This window comes from Megascapheus bottae, chromosome 25, assembly GCF_031878675.1.
Source record: "Megascapheus bottae isolate mThoBot1 chromosome 25, mThoBot2.hap1, whole genome shotgun sequence".
NCBI classification, from domain to species: domain Eukaryota; kingdom Metazoa; phylum Chordata; class Mammalia; order Rodentia; family Geomyidae; genus Megascapheus; species Megascapheus bottae.
In genome coordinates, this window is record NC_143533.1 from 6,399,510 (window position 1) to 6,418,530 (window position 19,021).

At 52.5% G+C, this 19,021-nt stretch overlaps 1 protein-coding gene across 1 annotated transcript in view; it reads right to left on the reverse strand.

Moving 5' to 3' along the window:
* The window catches only part of Xylt1 (xylosyltransferase 1), a 134,245-nt gene that overhangs the window by 52,620 nt on the left and 62,604 nt on the right, over positions 1–19,021 (reverse strand). The window contains exon 3 of the mRNA XM_090358114.1: positions 5,786–6,296. Within this exon, the coding sequence (XP_090214240.1) occupies positions 5,786–6,296 (511 nt within the window). The remainder of the gene's footprint in view (positions 1–5,785; positions 6,297–19,021) is intronic.

The following is a 19,021-nucleotide window of genomic DNA, read 5'->3' on the forward strand; positions in this document are numbered from 1 at the left end:
TGAGATGGAAGATCAATGCTCTTTGTCCTGCCAGGCAGTGAATCAGTTTTCCAGAACCTGTCTCGTGGCTCCAGGAAGCACACATGTAATTAAAGCCAGCAGAGCTGAGTTGCAGATTAGCTGCAAAGTGCGCCCCTGCCAAAGGTCTCTTCCTTCCTGCCAGACGCAGAGCAGTAATTAGAAGCGAGGGACGGCAGCGTTCGGAATTCCTCACCAGTGCCCGGATCCATGGGGTCCGATCCTGTGTTCTGTGAGACCCAGGGGCTTTGCTGGGTCCCTCTGGCGTCACAGCCAGCTCAGGCCACCCTGAATCCCCAGCCAGTCATAGACAGCAGAGGATGAAGCCTTGGTCCTTCTTTCTAAGCCGGGCTCTGGGTTGGAGGTCAGGTGTTCAGTTGTCCACTTGTATCAGGCAGGTGTTGGGCTGATCCACCCATCAGTGTGCAGGCTGTATCTGGGCACAGCACCCCCCCCCCCCGGCCTCGCCCTTTTTGCTCTAGTCTATTTGTGAGACCCAGGGTAGCCTCGAAGCAGAATCTCCTATATAGGTTTGATGCTCTACCACGCCTGCCTGGAGGTTCCACAGAGTGAACATCTCTCTCTAATCTTTACATCTATTTACCTATCCATGGATCCATTCATCCCCCTTCCATCCGTTCTCCCATCCATTCTCCTATCTGTCCATTCTCCCATCATCCACCTGTCCATCTCTCTGTCCATGCATCCACCCATCCACCAACCCACCCATCTTCCAGGTGTTTGCTTTGTTCTGGATGGGCTAAGCCTTTAGAAGAAGAAGACGGGATCTGCCTTCCTGAGTGGCTGAGTGTAGCTTTGGTGTAAGATGCTGAACTGATGACTGCTCTACTGCACACCGGTTACCAAGTGGGAGCAACGCTTCAGGAGAAAAGCAGAGGCATTCTGAATTTGAGCCAGATCAGAGGAACAGCAGGAGCTTGGCAGGGCAGGCATGAGAACGGGCCTGGACAGGGACAGAGTGCATGGGAAAGGCTTTGCTTGCTCTGTCGGGAGAAAGGGATTGGCAAGGGGAGGGAGCTGGCTCAGCAAGCCATGGGGCAGGGAGGGGTGGGGTGGGAGGGGGCCTGGAGGAGGAGCTAACTACAAGGAACCCTAAAGGACCCCCAGCAGCGCCAAGGAGGCTCATGGGCCAGAGTTCACTGAAGACCCTAAGAAAACTACCACAGCAGAGGGAGGTGTGAGAAGCTGGACTAGGCAAGCAAGCACTATACTGCGTGTGTGTGTGTGTGTGTGTGTGTGTGTGTCCATGTGCATGGGAGAAGGGCACTGGTGAAAGAGTGAAAGATAGTTTGACTCAGGGCTGAGTCTCCATGCTGGACGAAACATGAGAACCAAGAAGTGACTGTTTATTTTATTCATTTATTTTTGTCAATCCTGGGGCTTGAACTCAGGGCCTGGACTCTGTCCCTGAGCTTCTTTTGTTCAAAGTTAGCACTCTACCACTTGAGCCACAGCACCACTTCTGACTTTTTCTGTATATGTGGCACTGAGGAATTGAACCCAGGGCTTCATGCATGCTAGGCAAGCACTCTACCACTAAGCCACATTCCCAGCCCAAGAACTGGCTGTTTAACATGAGCTCCCAGGAGGGTGGGGCAGGACATGGGAGGAGGACAGGGATAGGCCCTTTGGTAGATGGCAGAGGACTGGCACTCCGCCCCAACTCTAGGAACTCCAGAGGGTTTTCCATGGATCCATCCGAGTTTTTATTGCTTTACAAATGCATTATGAAGCAACCATAGTCCTCCCGGCATCGCCTTCTAAATTACAGTGTAATTCCTGGACAGCGCTCCACGCACTGAACAGTGTGCCCCTGTGTCCACGGTATTGAATTCTAGGGTGGGGGTAGATAACCAGGTGAACTGGCCTTTGCAGTCCAGACTCTGTGTGTGTGCCAGTTTCCTATGACTTATGACAACTATAACAAAGCCACCCTGTTTCTCTACACACTGGGTTAAGGAAAATCCAAAAGACAGCAAAGACTGCACATTTAGTGGTCCCGTCTCATACTGGGTCCAGGTGAGCTTTTACTTTTCTAATTTTTGATTAACCAGTTCTAACTGTTCACACCTATATGGTGCAATGCAATGATTTAAAATTATTTTTCCATATGAGGGATTGAACTCGGGGCCTTGGATTTGCTAGGCAGAATTCTCTACCACTTGGTCCACACTCCTAGTTCTTGTGGTTTGATTGCTTTTTCAAGTAGGACCTCACATTTTGGCGTGGGACTCACTCCAGACCACCATCCTCTTACATCCTCTTACTTCTGCCTCCTGTGTAAATGAGATCATAGATGTGCACCACCATTCCTGGCTTGCCTGTTGAGATCTCTAACTGGGATTCTTCCAATCCCTCCTTCTCAAGTAGCTGAGATTACAGATGTGCACCACTGGGTCTGGCTGACACAGTTTTGTCATATAACTACAATTAAAGAAAACTAGAGCAATGCTGCCTTCTGTGATAGTTGAGCATGTTAGATTTTTGTTTGTTTTTGTTGGTCCTGGGCTTGAGCTCAGGGCATGAGCACTGTCCTTTGGTTTTCTCAAGGATAGAGCTCTATCACTTGAGGCACAGCACCACTTCTGGCTTTTTTCTATGTATGTGGTACTGAGGAATTGAACCCGGGTCTTTGTGCATGCTAGGCAAGCACTCTACCACTAGGCCAAACTCCCGGCCCCTTGAGCATGTTTTAAAAGTTAAAAGAAGGATCTACCTATCTCTCCCACTCCTTTTCTTCTGCACCCTGGCCTTGGACTCTCGGCCTCTCTGTTATTCAGCTGAAGCAAGCCACACTCTGAAGTGAGCCATTAATTTGTGCTTTGTGGCTGAACCTCAATCTTGATTTAGGGCTATATAAAACCTTCTCAAAGTTGCAAGGCATAAATTAGTTTACTAATTTTGCCATTAAGAGTTTATCAACGGGAGCACTGCTTTAACCCTCCTCTAATCAATCCCCATTTTCTGTGTTTATCTCCTATTCATTTTTTTTTTTACCCTGGGTTTCTATACACATCAATTTGCTTGATGCTCTTCCTACATATGTTTTAAATTACTTTATCATTGTATAAATTTCATAGCCATTAAAGGCCTCTAATACCGGAATGGCTGACATGGTGTTAAAAATTGGATTCAATTCCACGGAGTAATAAATTGTGACCTAAATCCAATCTCTCATGGGTGACTGAAGGATACAATGAAAAATTATTGCTTTATCATTTTTACATGAACACAAATATCCCATGGTGATGAGACAGGCAGGGAGAAAGCACCGGTGGCCCTAGGCAATGGCTCAACTTCTGAGACCAGCCCTGGGTAGGACTGGCCCCTTCCAGCACCCCACGCCCTGCCTGCCTAGCCAGGTCTCTGCTGCACACAGGGGATAAGGCCACCCAGGTTCCTGAGGCCAAATTCTGTGGCTAATGCAGGCTAAAGAGCTCACGGCTGAGCACCTAGCTCTGTAGTGAAGCAACTCAATGGTGAAGCATGTAGCTCTGTGACTGAGCACCTAGCTTAGTGGTGAAGCACCTAGCTCAGTGGTGGAGTACCTAGACCTGTGGTAGAGCACCCAGCTCTGTGGTTAGCTGAGTGGTGGAGCACAAATGCACAATTTTGGGAGACTCTTGGGCAAGGGGACATGGGAGTTCCCTGGCACTCTGAGGTGGCACACGTGACGAGGCTGAGGAGGGGCATCGCCTGGCAGCCGGCCCAGAGCACACCTGCGATGGAGCAGAGGGTGGGCCTCGCTCGTGTAAGTGATCCTGAAAGGCTTCCTCGAGGCATCGCCCTGAAGGCTGAGATCTGGTCAGAGATGTGGCCAAGGAAGGCAGTGACATCAAAGAGAGACTGCAGAAGGAGGTGCCAGACGCTGTCGTGGCCATGTACAGAGGGCACAACAGCGGGACCCCAGGTGACAGGGCCTGCCCATCCTGGCAAGCCCACTGCTCTCCACACTGCCCCTCACCCAGACCACGACTACTCTGTGGGACCCACAAGGCCCGTTCTCTGCCACCCCAGTGCATAACAGTCCAGCGGGTGGCTGTGCAGGGAGAGGGTGAGAGGAGGAGGCGGAAGGGGAGGGGGGTTGGGGTCTCAAAGGTGGGAAAGGCAGAACCAGGATTCCTTCTGCAGAGGCCTGAGATCTATGAACAGAAATCCCCTTTTCTGCTTCTGGCTGTCCTTGGCCTTCTGTCCAATATGGATGTGTACCCTAAAGCACAGAGCAGAAGCACGAGGAGGGTCGTGGAGGGGACCACAGGCCACGGGAGGCCCTGGGACTGTGGAAGGGAAGGGAGGCCCAAGGGCTGTGTGTGTGCGTGTGTGTGTGTGTGTGTGTGTGTGTGTGTGTGTGTGTGTGTGTGCGCGCGCACGTGCACACATGCGTGATGACAACTTGTGCTGCAGTGTGAACATAGACTCCCTGGAAGGACAGGGGCATCTGGGCCAGCAAGTGTTGAGCTCTTCATAAAAGTCAACATGGAGAATCCAGACTTTCATCCCTGAGGGGAGGTGTCTCCTTCAAAGGATTCAAATTCTGGAGCTGAGTGAAGGGGCAGACTGGCACAGGGCGTGCGTCTGCATCCTCATCCCCGACACACGTTCTCCTGGCCTGTCTCCCTTTCCGCTCTTCCCAGCAAATAAAATGCCCACTGGGCGGAAGCTCAAATCCCTCCTCGGCAGAGGGAATCCCGGGTGGGTGTCACGGTTCCCAGAAAGGAGCAGACTTTCCCTATGGGGTGTAATTACATCTTAGCTTTCTGTAGAAGAATACTTTATGGCTTAAATGCTATTAATTGTAAGCCGTTTTGTTCCGTGGGAAGTTGCTCATTGATAACTACCCAATTAGGGTTATTTTGCAATTAGTCTATTCACAGTAAATTTCCTGCAAAAGGAGGAGGCTGTGGTGCAGGAAATTAATGCCGTATTGGGGCCGAGTGTGCCATGGCTCAAATGCCAATCGTGTGAACCAGTTCAGAGGTCCCCGGAGGGCGCGCTACCATGCCACAGAGCCTGCATCTTGAGGTACCCTGGGAAAACTCCCATCGCAGAGCCAGGCCGGAGATGTGGGAACTTCTGGCGCATGGGTGATATTTATATGACTTATTTTTTTGCAGGGGGGGAGGCAGGTGTGTATCTCTAGGCTGCCTGCTCTCGTGAGCAGGGGTAAGGTGAGTGCTTGGTCTTCATGTGAGGTGTGTGCGATCGCGTTTATGGCACACATGGAGACACCAAGCCACAGAGGGGTGGAGTAACACCCCCAAAGTGCCACAGGACACGCAAGAGCGATTTGAGCCCAGGCAGTCCAGCTTCCTGGTGAGGCCCCTCCCCACTACAACGAACACGCCCCATATCATCACGTGGGGAGAGGTCAGCTAGGCAGTGTGTGGCATAAGCAGGAAGGAAAGAGGGGAATACGGAAGCAAATAAGGAGAAAAAGAGGGAGGGAGGGGAAAGGAAATAAAGGAAGGAAGAGAGAAAGGGAAGGGAGGGAGGGAGGAGAGGGAGGGTGGCGAGTACACAGGTTCTCAGCTCTAGTGGAGAACCCGGGCCCTCGCCACCCAGCCACTCACTGCCTGCAGCCTTCACTCCAGGCTAACCCACCGCTATTCTGTCCTCAGCCGTAAAGCCAAAGGTGGAGGAAGACCATTTCACTGCAGTCCACCCAGGAATTCTCTGAGCAGGACCACAAATGGGGCAGGGGCAGTGGTCAGAAGGTTCAGGGGCCGGGGCAGGGGCTAGCACTCACCCTCCAGGGGACACAAGCGGGTCACCTTCTCCGGCATCAGCTGTCCCAGCTTGTGGCGGCAGTAGGTCTCGGCTATCTCCTGGCGGCAGTGCTTGGACTTGGCGCGAGACAGAGCGGAGATGGCCTCTTTGCCCGAGATGTCGCACTTGGGTGGCTGGTCATATTTGGCCTCGGGGGAGGAACCACCACTTTTCCTGGCATGGGTCTGTTTGGGTACATCCTTGGCCTGGCTGCTGTTAGTTGTGGCTCTCTGGCCAGGAGGTAGCACCTCCTTGGAGCCTTTTCCTGGAACTGAATGACCCTGCCCTTTGTCCTGAAGCTCCGGCTTCCTCCGCAGTCTCTCCCTCTGCCGGCCAGGGGGTCTCTTTGCCGACTCAGGTTGGTGCTTCTGCTTTTGAGTCCTAGGTGCAAAGTTGCTGTGGTCTATGTTCTCGAAGTCCTTAGGGACTGAGTTTTCATTGTTGCTGTCTGTCCGTACTTTCTCCTTAGGCCGGTGAGACAAGAATCCATCCTGCAGAAAACCAGAAAGAAACAGAGAGAAGAAATGTCACCGGGCCATCATGCTAAGAAAGGAAGGTGAGTGTGGTGGTGTAACTATCATTCCAGCTACAAGGGAAGTAGAGGCAGGAGAATCATGAAATCATGGCTTGAGACAGAAAAAAAAAAATCCTGGGCAAAGTCAGTGAGATTTGATCTGAAAGATCAAACTAAAAATAGGGAAACTCAAGGCCTTGGGTTGAAAATCTCAGTATCACCACCAACAAAAAGACTGGATCCATGGGTTGTGGTGTCTGAACCCAAATTTCCCTTTGCTAAGTGCCTTAGATTCTTTCCTCTTTGGACCTCGGTTCCCCCATCAGGACACATGAGATGTTTCTACCAGAAACTTAGGCTTTCACAAACATTCAAGGAGCAGACAGCTATGGTTCTCCGTGTCTCTGGACTACATCTCTGCTACTGGGTGGCCAACAGATTCCCCCAGCTTCCCCCTGACATTCCAGCAGGCAGTGCAGTGGTGGCTTATGGGAGGGCTGGAAATGGCATAATAAAGTTACAAAAGGAGAAAATATTGGCAGGATATCAAGCACACCCCATTGCTTTTAGGACATGCTCAAGTATCTGCACCCATAAGAGAAACTGCACGGAGCCTCTGTGTATCAAAGGTGTTTTGGCTTCCCCCACCCCCACATGCAGCCTGTGCAGAAGCATCGACTGCATGTCTCAGGAGGAGGGCAAACACCAAACCCGCCACACTCTTGGGCTAGAGTTTAAGCTTTTCAGAACAGTCAGGTAAGAGGACTACACTCTCATTCAGCTACCCAAGATAAAGAGTCCTGGTCATTTAGAGCCTGGGTCAGAGCTTCTGAATAGCTTCTAGAACACACTGCTTCTTTCTGCCTAGCACTCATCCCTAAGGCTTTAGTCTAAAGGAGCAGTGCAGATTCTCATAGGGAAATCACAGAGAATATAAACTGCCATGCTTGTCAGGGGTCACATCCCTGTGAAGATTATTATTATTATTATTTAATTACATAATTGTTCAGTACTAGGGTTTGAACTCAGGATCTTGTATTGTAACGCCAATGCTCTACCTCTTGAACTAGGCCTTCAGCCATTTTTGCTTTTCTTATATTTTGGAGTAGGGTTTCACATGTAAGTACAGTGCTGCCTGGATCACGATCCACCTGTTTCACTCCCCACTTAGCTAGGATGACAGGCGCACACTACTGCATCGAGCTATGGGGTCTCTAATTACACTAGCCTGGGACTGCGACTGTCCCATTCTTCACCTCCCCTATGGGTATGATTACAGGCATGAGCCACGAGCATTCAGAGTTTTCTCGTTCCTTCCTTCCTTTCTTCCTGGCAGAATTGAGCCCTTAATAATTCCTATCCTCAAGGTGACTGGTGGAGTTCTGCTAGCTCCAAAAGTGGCTGACAGCAGCTGACAGGCCAAATCTGGACGACCATTTGTTTTTGTGAATAGTTTTATCGAAACATAGCCACACCTGTTCACCCATGTTTAGGGGTACTTCCAAGGAGGCAGTGGCTGAATACTTATTGCCTGGGAGACCCCCCGGCCCTTCGAGAGAAAGTGAGCTGACGCTGATCCACAGCAGGTGAATTTAAAAGCCGCCCTCCTCTAGGGTGGGTAGTACACTGTCTCCATTTGGCTCAGCTATGGTCTCTAGAAGAAGCCATCTTTGGTGGTGCCTCCACTAAGAGTGAGCCAGAGAACCCGGTGTACGCCACCACTGTCCTCTTCTGTACCACTGCCTGCTTCGTGCCATGAGGTTATCTACGGCCAACAGTCTTCTTTAGACGGATGGCTCCATCTTGAGGCTGGGCAGTGGCCCATGGGGACCCCAGAGGGGGAGGACGGGGAGCGGGGCCACGAGACACAGAGGATGCACGAGACACCCGGAGCACCAGCGGAAGACACTGCTTCCGGCCCCTACACTCTACTTGTTCCCCCTGGCCAGTGAGGCGCCATCCGCTCAGACCCCGCTGTCATCCATGATCTGGGCAGCCCAGTTCATGGTGGGCTTAGGGGGACAAAGTGAAGCAAAGGGACGGGGAGAGGGCCTCGTGAGAGGAAGTGACGCCATCGTGGCCTGACTTGGCGAGAGGAAGTGGTGTCATCGGGCGCGACCTTCGGGGGAGGAAGTGACATCGCGGGGCCGGCCATGGAAGGAAGTACACGAGTCCAGGCCCTGCGTGTCCTCTCTTGTTTGTGCTGCCTGGTTTCCGCGAGGCCGGGGAGCTGTTTCTCGGCCGCCCGCTCCTGCCGGGATGCGCTGCCTCATGGCAGGCCCGAAGCAGCAACCAGCCATGGAGGGAAACCTCCAAAACCGTGAGCTGATCACAGCGTTTCTCCTTTCCTTTCCAAACGTCGTCTTCTCGGGTGGGTTATCCACACCCCCCCACCCCAGGGCAACGGAAAGGCTGCCGTCCACCTCGCTCTCCCCTCTGAAGGTGAAGGGTCTGTTGGGGGATGGATGTGGAACAGGCTGCAGGCCCGGGAAATCAGCCTCTGCCGCTTCAAGCCACGCAGGCGAGGCGACCGCTCAGCCTCAAGCGCAGGTGCGGATTTCATTTCTCTCCTATGTGACTCCCAAGTTGGGTCCCCGAGCAGACAACTTCCAGAAGCTCCCTATTTCAAAGGCGGACATTCTGTACCACGTCCTGACAACACTTCACCGGGCAAAGGGAGACCACAGGAAACCCTGCGATGATCATTTCTCTCCATCCGCCATGGCCAACGAAGCTAATCTGACAATCCCGGAATAGCCCATGGCAAATGTGTAATATTGGGACGGCACCATCATCCATCTCAACCCACCACACAATTAATGGCCACCGTCTACTCGGGGAGGGAGGCCACCACAGGGGAGGCTGGCACAGAGGGGAGACGGAGCTCAGCATGGCCTTGTAGCCTCCCGCCTGTCTTGGATGCCCCTCAGCTGCCCAGGGAAATTGAAAGATTCCAGTGTCAGAGGGAAGGAAAATATCTTGTCTTATGGAATGAAGCGCTCACAGATAATCTAACAGCTTCTGGAAAAGTCTCAGCAAACATCTGGGGACCTGAGAATTCCTGTCACCTCTCCTAGTCATACAATCTCTCCTGCCCCCCCCTCTCTCTGTCACTCACGTTCCCACCCAACTTTTTCTTCTTTAAAAGAACTAAAATCAAACATTTTTATTTATGATATTTACCCCATCAACCAGTTTTTTCAGTATCCACTACAGTGCTGCAGACTGCGAGGGTAGTTATATAATAGAAACTTTATGCCCTTGGACGGGCAGCTCTGCAAGTGCAAGTATCCCTCCTCCTGTTCCTCCCTTCCTCCCCGCAGCCACCACTTTTTCAACAATTTGTGTCATTATTTCTGTCACTTTTGATACTGCATAAAAGTAACCCATGAATATTCCCCCAACTAATTTCACTCAGCAAAACCTCTCCCCCCACACCCAGTCCTCCACGTGGTTGCTACTCTAAGATTTAGTAACCTAAATCACCTAAATATTATCTGCTGGTTGCCCCTGCCACATGTACTTGACAGAACTGGCCCACTCACCAACAAGCCACCATGCTGCCTCCCCAGTTCTCCATCTGAACCCTAAGAGGCCAAGAGCTCTCCCCAGGCACCTGCCATCCAGACAGCCACACCCACATTACTGTCTCTGCACAAAAGCCAACCCTGGGAGGTTTCCAGGCCCAGCACAAGATGTACCACAGGCATTGGCGCACCTGAACACATGACACTCCCTGAGAATTGTGCACACCAGGCTGCATAAGCCCTTGTACGTTGGGAATCAGCAAAGCAATGTGAGTTCCATCAGGGGAAGGACATTAAGATGACCAAGGGGGTGGCTCACACCCCCCCACCCTCCCCCCAGTCCTCATCACAAGCATGAGGATCATGGTGTGAAATGGCCACCTCACAAGTGGTCTGGGGGCGATGAACATATCTGAAATTTCTGGAACATGCCTACCCCCCAACACAAGAGGAAGTATGATAACCCAACTCATTTGATGGTCTCTGTGTGGCAGGGCTCATGAATTCTCTTTCATGATGAACTAACCATGCTCCCTTTATCCTCACCCAATCCAGCCCTCTCACCTTGAGTTATTTGTGCACACACCACCCTTTGACTTATTTTATTTTAATGGACTTATTACAATAATTGCACATTCAACTCTTTCACGTGCAAGCTCCAAAACTCGTAATTGCTCAGCTGCTGCCTTCCCTCAAAGCTGTCCTGCAATCCATGTTTATTCCAGAGGAAGGATTAAATACAACAATGTCCTCCATCTCCATTCACCCTTGTGCCCATATAGTCAATTCCCATCAGGTGGAAAAATCCAAAGCATGGCATGGCTCTGAACAGCGGGATTATCACCCCACTGACCTTCCGTCTGTCCTGGAACCATTCCTGCCTCTCCTCCCTGGGTCCCTTTGGGGCGGATTTCTACCCGGACACAGTTGAGTCTCAGCCTCTGCATCCCATTCCTGAGAAGCAGGGGCAGGTTTGCTGTGATTGGTTAAGTGAAGCACTAGGTGATGAATCAGCAAGCCTGATTTTCTTATCTGGGAGGGAGGGTCCTGAACCAGTGCTCCCCCCACCCAGATGTTACTCTGAAGTAACTGATAATATCAAGTCTAAGAGTTCTGCTATTGTAGCTCCTTGAAAAACCATTAGATAGATTTAAGAGACCAGAAGTGGCTACACCACACTGTCTCTGCACCTTACTAATGCCACCCTTGCATCCTTGTCCCTGTCATGGACTGCTAAGACTCAGAGGTCTGAAGTCAGGTGGAAATGGTTGCATTCTACCCCACCCCCGGCTCCCAGCTCTTCCAGCTGGTCACACCAATTTCATCTTTTTCTGCCTTGATTTCCGGGGAACCTCACTTCCACTGCCCAGCTCCTGGGATCTGCTAGGAAAGTGTGCACAGGCTCGTTGCACGCTCAGCCTCGGCTGCAAGCCCTGGCATGTACTAACTCAGTTCATCTTCACCATGATGCTAAGCAGGAGATGCTTGAGTCCTCGCCTCCCTCCTGAATGGGAGCTCTAAAGAACTAAGGCTGCCCATCTAGGAAGAGAAAGGGCCACCATTTGAACCCACGTCCTGAAGTCATGTGGGACAACATCATGTGACCTCCAGCCACCTTTGGTAATCAAGGCAGTGCCAAAGGGAAACCCCAGCCAGGGGCATGGCTTAGAGAGAGACGCTGGTTTCACCTGCTGGCCTGCACCAGCTGTGGCCTTCTTTTGTGCTATTTAGATGCACAGCATCTGGGTGGCCACTTGCTGTTGAACTCAGAGTCTGAGGCTTCCTTTCAGTCACCCAAGCCACTGGATGGGACACCGGGCATGGGGAAGAAGCCTACACTTGCTTCCGAAAGGACCTTGTTGCTGGGGTAGATGGGCAATGGAGACAGTGTGGCAGGGCCCACCCAATCAGGACACACCGTTTCACAGCCTGCCAATGCAAAAAGTCCTCGCTTAGGCCCTTGGCCAGTTCATTTGCATGCATTAGCATGCTTCAAAACCCAGGCCCCTGCTAGACAGGGGCAGACCCTGCTTTAACAGGGCCCCAAACAATAGGACTGTTGCCATTTAGCATGGAGATCATGGAGGCACAGCCTGGCACAGGGTGAGGATGCAGGAACTGTCTCGGAGTCCAGTGTCTGCCTCAAACTGAGCCAGAAAGGAAGAAACTTCATCAGTAGCCTATCATCTTAAGCAAGGACTGCTCTGCCAAAATGACGTAGGAGTAAGTACAGACAACTCTCCTATTCAGTTCCGCATACCAGAGAAACTGGTGTTTGATCATGTTGCTGTGAAGCTGTCTGTGTGGCAGGCCCAACCCTGCAAAGGCAGGACTGAGAGACATAGCGGGTTCAAATCCAGACTCTCTTCCACTCAGTGCGTGACTCTGGATACAGTTTCTCATGTCACCTGCCTCACTCCCCTTCTCAGAAAAATGGGGATGGAATTTGGTGCTGACCCTTTTATGAATACTAAAAACGTCAAGACGTGTAAAGCACCCAGCTGCAGGCCTACAATCTCCCAAATATTAGCTGTAACTTACTAAGATGGATGTGTGCTGTGCTGACTTACAGTCGTGGTTTTCAAAAGAGGCTCTTTCAGGGCATCTGAGAGCTTGGTAGGGTTGGGGGGAGGGGCACGGTGGGGAACCACTTCTATCAGACTAGAGAGCTGTGATTTTCTGTCCTGGTCCCCAGGGAGTTTGGCCATGCATTGAACAAGGTGTCTTGGCAGTCTGAAAGCAGAGTCAAGATTCAAGAATGTAGCTGTCCCCACAAGAAGACAAATATGGCAGAGATGGGCAGAAATGCCCAGTGATGCCTCCCTTCTCACAAAAAGATATTTTGTTGTTGGGGAAAATGGAATAATTTCATTGGAAATTTCACTTCTACAGACATTGCTTGGGTTGTTACAGTTGTTTTAAGAGAGTGGACAGGCATTTTAAGACTTGCTGTGTTTAAATGTTGACAGGTGGTCCACGATGGCAGGAGCACCCACCCAAGAGGAGGCTCCTGGAGTCCCCTTCAAGGGCACGGCAGGTCCCAGAGGCCAAAGGCGAGATAGCGACGCCTCACAGGTAGAACCTGAGCAATTACTCATTTGGGGAGTCGAAGCTGACATGATGTTTTCCCTGTTCCCCGCCTCTGGACTTAGCTGTCACTTGTATGTGCAATAAGAACCCACAAAGAGCCAGGTGCCAGTGGCTCACGTCTGTAATCCCACTTTCTCAGGAGGCTGAGATCTGAGGATCCCAGTTCAGAGCCAGCCCAGGCAGGGAAGTCCATGAGACTCTTATCTCCACGGAACCACTAGAAAACTGAAGTGGCTCTGTGTGGCTTGAAGTGGTAGAGTACTAGCCTTAAGCAAAAGAGCTCAGAGACAGTGACAAGGCCCTGAGTTCAAGTCCTGTGACTAACAAAAAGAAAACATGGAGAAGACTGGAACTGGGGTGCTCATACAGATATGAATGGAAAAAAGCAGCAGGAATCAGCACCCTGAACTGGATTCCCAGGAGGTTACCAAGCCAGCCTCCATGCAGACTCCATCAAGCCCTGAGCCTCCTCCTCCACGAGTTCAACCTTGGTCTGTCCAGGCTCAAATAGGACAAGAACACCGTTTCTAATGCTCAAGACCCCATTCTCCTTCAAGCACCTGCCTGAGAAAAACTCAAGGCCAACCCACCAATGGGCTTTCTCCACCCAACACCTGAAGGCAGGTACATCCCCCTGTGCCGGGGTAGAAACTCAGTGTTCTCTGTGAGCAAACCCAGGTGGGTTTCCTGAGGCCCTCTCCCTCCCTGCCTGATGTGTGGAACTCTATCCAGACTCCTCCAAGCCCCTCCTTTCCCTTATTCTGCATGGGAAGGCCCCGTCACCTGTGGGCAAATCCATAGTGTAATTCCTGCTGCGTCTCTCTCCTGTCATGGTCACTTCCTTATTCAACTTGTGCCAACCACTTTAGCCAGTGTCTGGCCTGTTCATAAATGACACAGTCCTTGGCCAGGCCACGTAGCCCTAGCCAGAGTCCTGGGGTCACAGCCCAACAGTTTACTGGGAGTTCACTGGAAGCCCAGTGCCAGCTGTGTCCATGCCCACCCGGGGCTGGAGACAATGTGCATCTGAACCTCTGGGTCGTTCCATGCCCACCCACAAGGCAGCCCGAGGTGTGGTGCAGAGATGGGGGTAGAAAGGAGGCTGCGGTAGCACAGAAGAGGAGAAAGCACAGTCTCCGATGTAATCCAGGCTAGCCTCAAACCCAGGAGCCTCCTGCCTCAGCTTCCAGAATGCTGGGATTACAGGCGTGTCCCTCTGCACCTGACTGCTGCTCAGACCCTCATAGAGAATCTGTGAGTACACGGGGGCTGGAGATCAAAGCCTACAAAATGGCTGATGCACAGCTGAGTGGAGCTCGTGTACGGCCGGGACTTCAGTGAATGAAGCAGCACTGTAGGATCTTTGTGAACTCAGTGGATGTTAACTGCTCTTGTTGCAAACATGTAACAGAGATGACAGAAAGGCCCATCTCCTTCTCAGCAGGAGCTAGGTCACGGATGCCTGGGTCCCCGACTTCCTGCTAGACACCTTCAACGTGGACGATGAAGTCAGTTGCAAAACTAGGCAATAAATAGATGAATACATAAAAATGGTTCAGGATTGGGGCCGCGAGTTTGGCCTAGTGGTAGAGTGCTTGCCTAGCATGCACAAAGACCTGGGTTTGATTCCTGGGTACCATATACATAGAAACAAGCCAGAAGTGGTGCTGAGGCTCAAGTGGTAGAGCTCTAGCCTTGAGAAAGTTCAAGGACAGTGCTCAGGCCCTGAGCTCAAGCCCAGGACTGGCAAAAAAAAAAATGGTCAGGATTTATGTGACTGAACAGTCTCCTGAGACTCGGCCCACACTGATTTGCTTACATCTCCAGCCGGGGGGCAGTGCGGGGTGGCGTCATGGCTTGGAGGGCTGTCCTGTGAGACACAGTGTCAGCATCTGTGCCCTCTGCTCAGCAGAGGCCAGGGGCCACCCCTGGTGACGACCCCAAGGTCTCCAGACCTTGGTCACACATTGTCCCCTGGAGTGAGGGCCACGTGACTCCCCCTTCTGTTCTGGTCCATAGAGACCCAGCTCCAGGCCAGCACCAGCCAACCTTGGAGCTTCCAGCTCCAGTCCATACCCTTTCCTGGTCACCAGCCATAGTATTCAGCACAAGATGGCTGAAGAAAAGGGTTCCAGTCAACCAAGGCTGGGTGTTCCTGAAGGAAAGGGGCTGCAAGAATAGAGGCACAGAGAGGGAAAGTGACATGCCCCAAGACACACAGCCAACACACTCCCAGGGGCTGTCAACAAGGAGCCTCTATTGGCGAGCTCATGTTTTCACAATGGCCCCCAGGGGGCTACACTTCCTCTACCAAAGACCTTGGAGGAAATCAATCACTCTGAATGCCAAATCGTTGTGCCAGGGTGGTCAGCAAATAGAGGGTCGACTGAAGCACTGCCTGGCTGCCTCTGCCTCACTCTCCCCCAGGTTCATTGCTCGGGCTCATCCCCTAGCCCCACCCAGACGGTGATATGCTTTGTCTCCTGGAAGACTCTCTCTCTCACCCTCCACGCACTGCAAGCCTGGCCCTGCCAATGTCCTCCACAGCCCCTTTGCCACATCCTGGGAATGGACGGGCACGTCAGGAGCGAGACGTGTGGGCATCTTGGGTGATGGATGGCAGTACCAGTGAGCCCATCACCGTGGCCAGCTGCTGGGGACCAGAAAGGCTCATGGAGCCCGTGACAGAAATGAGGAGTCACCCCATAAATAAGTAAATAGAGACACACAGCCATGCACACAGACCCCGTGAATATATATCATCCCAGAGTTGGGGCTGTTTGGGGTAGGGAGAGAGAGAAGGGAAAAGAAAGCTCCTAAAATCACCCGCCATGCCAGGTCAGAAGGGAGCCTTCCTAGCAGCTGCTAATAAATTACTTTTACTACGTGGAAGGACGAATGGCTGTGGCGCTGTCTCCCCTAAATCTCCTTTATGAGCCTGTGTTTGGTTTGGCCCACCCAGCCAGGATGGGGGCTTCCATGCTGCTTTTCTTTCGTTGGCTAGGTTCCTGGCTGAGGGCCTCCTGCCGCCCTCTGCCCTGTGCACTGTGGGCATCTCAGGTGGACACAGGCCGGGTATGGCAGAGAGGATGGCAGCCTATAGGACAGTGGAGGAATGAGAGGAACAGCAGGCCCCAGCTGTCAAAAGCTAAGACTGTGCCATTGTCTGATAAGCTTCAGGGCACAGGTACATGGCCTGGTGACAGTCACTTCCAGTCCCAGAAGGAGAAGCCCTGGCACTCACTGGCCACTACCCAATACGGTGAATGACCACAGTGCACCTCCCTCCCTCTTCACTACTCTGGATCTGAAATCTGCCTTTCCAGGCTGTGTGGCCAGGATCCACCACTAAATGGCACACGGGCAGCTCCAACTGGGTCTCAGTGAAGCCTGGGGGGACCGAGTGGATTCGCTGCCTAAGAAAACCCAAGCAGACATGTTCAGGAGAAGATCTGGGGTGTGTGGCTCCAGTGGTAGAGTGCCAACCTCAGAGGGGGGGAGGAGGGGGGGAGAGAGGAAGATGGGGGGAGGGAGAGAGAGGGGGATAGGGAGAAAGAAATTCAGAGTCAGACTATAGAAAAGAGTTCAAGGTCGGCTTAGCATTTCTGGACACAGCAATGCACACCAGTAAGCGCAGCTGTTCAGGAGGATCCACCCGGAGGCCAGCTTGGCTCCATACTGAAATCCTGTCTCAAGGACAAAAAAGGAAACAGGCTGTAGAAGCTGTTCAGTGGCAGAGCACTTACATGCTATGCACAAGGTCCCGGGTCCCCTCCCTTACCTGGGAAGAGAGAGACAGGGAGAGGAGAAAGAAGAAGAAGACAGAAGGTGCTGGAAAGAGGAGAAAGGAAGCAGACACTGTCGCTGAGGGCAAGAACTACCTCCTACACATTCAGGACGCTACACTCAACACCCCACTCATTTCATTCCTGTGAGGACCTTGCTCTTGCTCAGTCATTCCACAGATAAGGAAACTGAGGCATGGGCATGCCATTGGCCAGTGTCTGTTCCTCGACCCCCTGGCCTCCGCCCGAGCAGGATCTGGGCGTCCAGCATGAGAGGTGGGGAGGAAGAGGCCGTCCCGGAGAGCCACAGTGCTGGCGTGTCTGGCGGCCAGGCCCAGCCAAGCGAGCAGATGGAGCCCAGAGAGCAGCTGTTAATGCAGTTTGCCTTCTCCGTATGCTTTGCTGTTTAGCTGTAATAAGTGAATTGTTCTTTAATATCTGTCAGGAGCTTCCACACTGAAGGCCGACGGCAATCACAGTCACGCAGAACCACACGGAGTGGGGCAGGCCCGGCTGTCTGTCGGGATGGGACATGTGCGGGATGTCAGGAAGGATGCTTGTGACAGCATGGCCTGGACCTGAACACACGCATGTGCATGCACACACACACACACACACACACGCTCCCTCTTCACCTTCTGTGACACCTTCTCCCCAAGCCCCTGTCCTACTCAGTGAGAAGAGTCAGAGAAGGTCACCGGCCACAGCTGCTAGGCTGGCGTGGCGGGGAGATGGAGCACCTGGTCCCGGCTGCAGATTCCACGTATGGCCGCTGGGGTGACTGATGATGGGGAAAGGGCGCCCTCATCATAACCTAAGGCATCTGGAATGGTGTCTGACACCTTGGTGGTGAACGCCAAACCTTTCCACCAGGCTGGCCCCATGCCAGGCCAGGTGCCAACACCCATCCTAAGCCCTACTTCCCAGGGCAGACCTCGCCAGAGGCAGGAGCGGAGCCTCCCCCTCCCCCTCAGACAGTGTGCGCACATTGTGAAATCTGCTTGCCCAGGGGCTCAGGTCTGTCCTGACACTACTGTCAATCCCCCGAGTCAGGTACCAGGAATGGCTCAGCCACACTGCACCAGCCTGCGACATCCAGTCCCGGCCAGCAGATGCCTGAGCAGCCAGCCACCAACGTGTCCTCCCAGCACCACGGGCAGGCCTCCAGCACGTGGTCCCCACCCCTGTGTCCCCTGGCCAGGCACCCAAGAGAGCTCCCACAGACCTGATCTACCCACAAGGACAACAGTACCCGGATGCAGGAAAAGGGACACAGATACTTTCCCTCTGGCTGCCAGGAAGCTCACATGGCAGTTCTTTGCTTCTACACAACAAAGTCTGGGAGGCATATGCCAAAAGGCCATCCCAATTCCAATTCCCTCCCTGCTGTGACCTTGCTTCCTGAGCCTCAGCATTCATTTATTTACCCAATCTTATTTTGTTTGCACAATCTCACTCTGTCCTGTAAGAGGCAGAAGCCCTTCCCAGAATAAGGGAGGGGTGTGAGAAGAGATGAAATCAACAAACACACAAGCTCCAGGAGATTTCAGAATAAAAAAAAAATCCCTAGCAGATGACCTAGTGGACTGTGTCACCCAGGTTCCCCGGGGTGCTAGGGAAGGAGGGAGGTGGGGTGGTTTTTAGCCTGGAGCAGATGAGTTGGGGAGATAGCGTGTTCACTATGATTTCTGGGGTACAGAACAAAAAGGCTGGGGACAGGACTGCAGGAGAGCACTGGTCATGGGGGGCTCAATACAGGCCACCCCCTAGATCCTCTGCCCATTCTTTCAGTCAGTCCGGGTTCCCAGGGTGTATTCAGCGCATTCATTCATTCACTCATTCATTCATCTTACCAGGAACACAGCACACAGTCCTTATTTACGCTGGGAATTCAGTGCAGGGACTGGACCCAGCCTGGAGGCTTCTGGGTACCCAGAGTGTCACAGGGTCAGCCTGCCACCTGGTCATGACTCCTCATCCATCCTCTGCCTGGGCCGCAGGTAAGTCCCACCCAGCATCGACTCACTGGCCCCGGCCAGCTCACCCGCTGCTGTTTAAGCTGCTAGGTTGGTTGCATTTTATTTGCAAGTCCGTGGAATTTTCCCTCTGATCAGGCTGGCTGCCGGTGAACATGGCACAGTCTGAGGACAGGGCCTGGTCTGCCTCACCCAGTGAGGCCTCCTCCCGGCTCATCCTACTCAGCGCACAAGCATTTGAATCAACACACAGACAGGAAAGTGGGGGGGAAGCCCCATTCGAGTGCAAGCGGCACAAGCCTGGCCCCTGAGGTGGTGACGCCT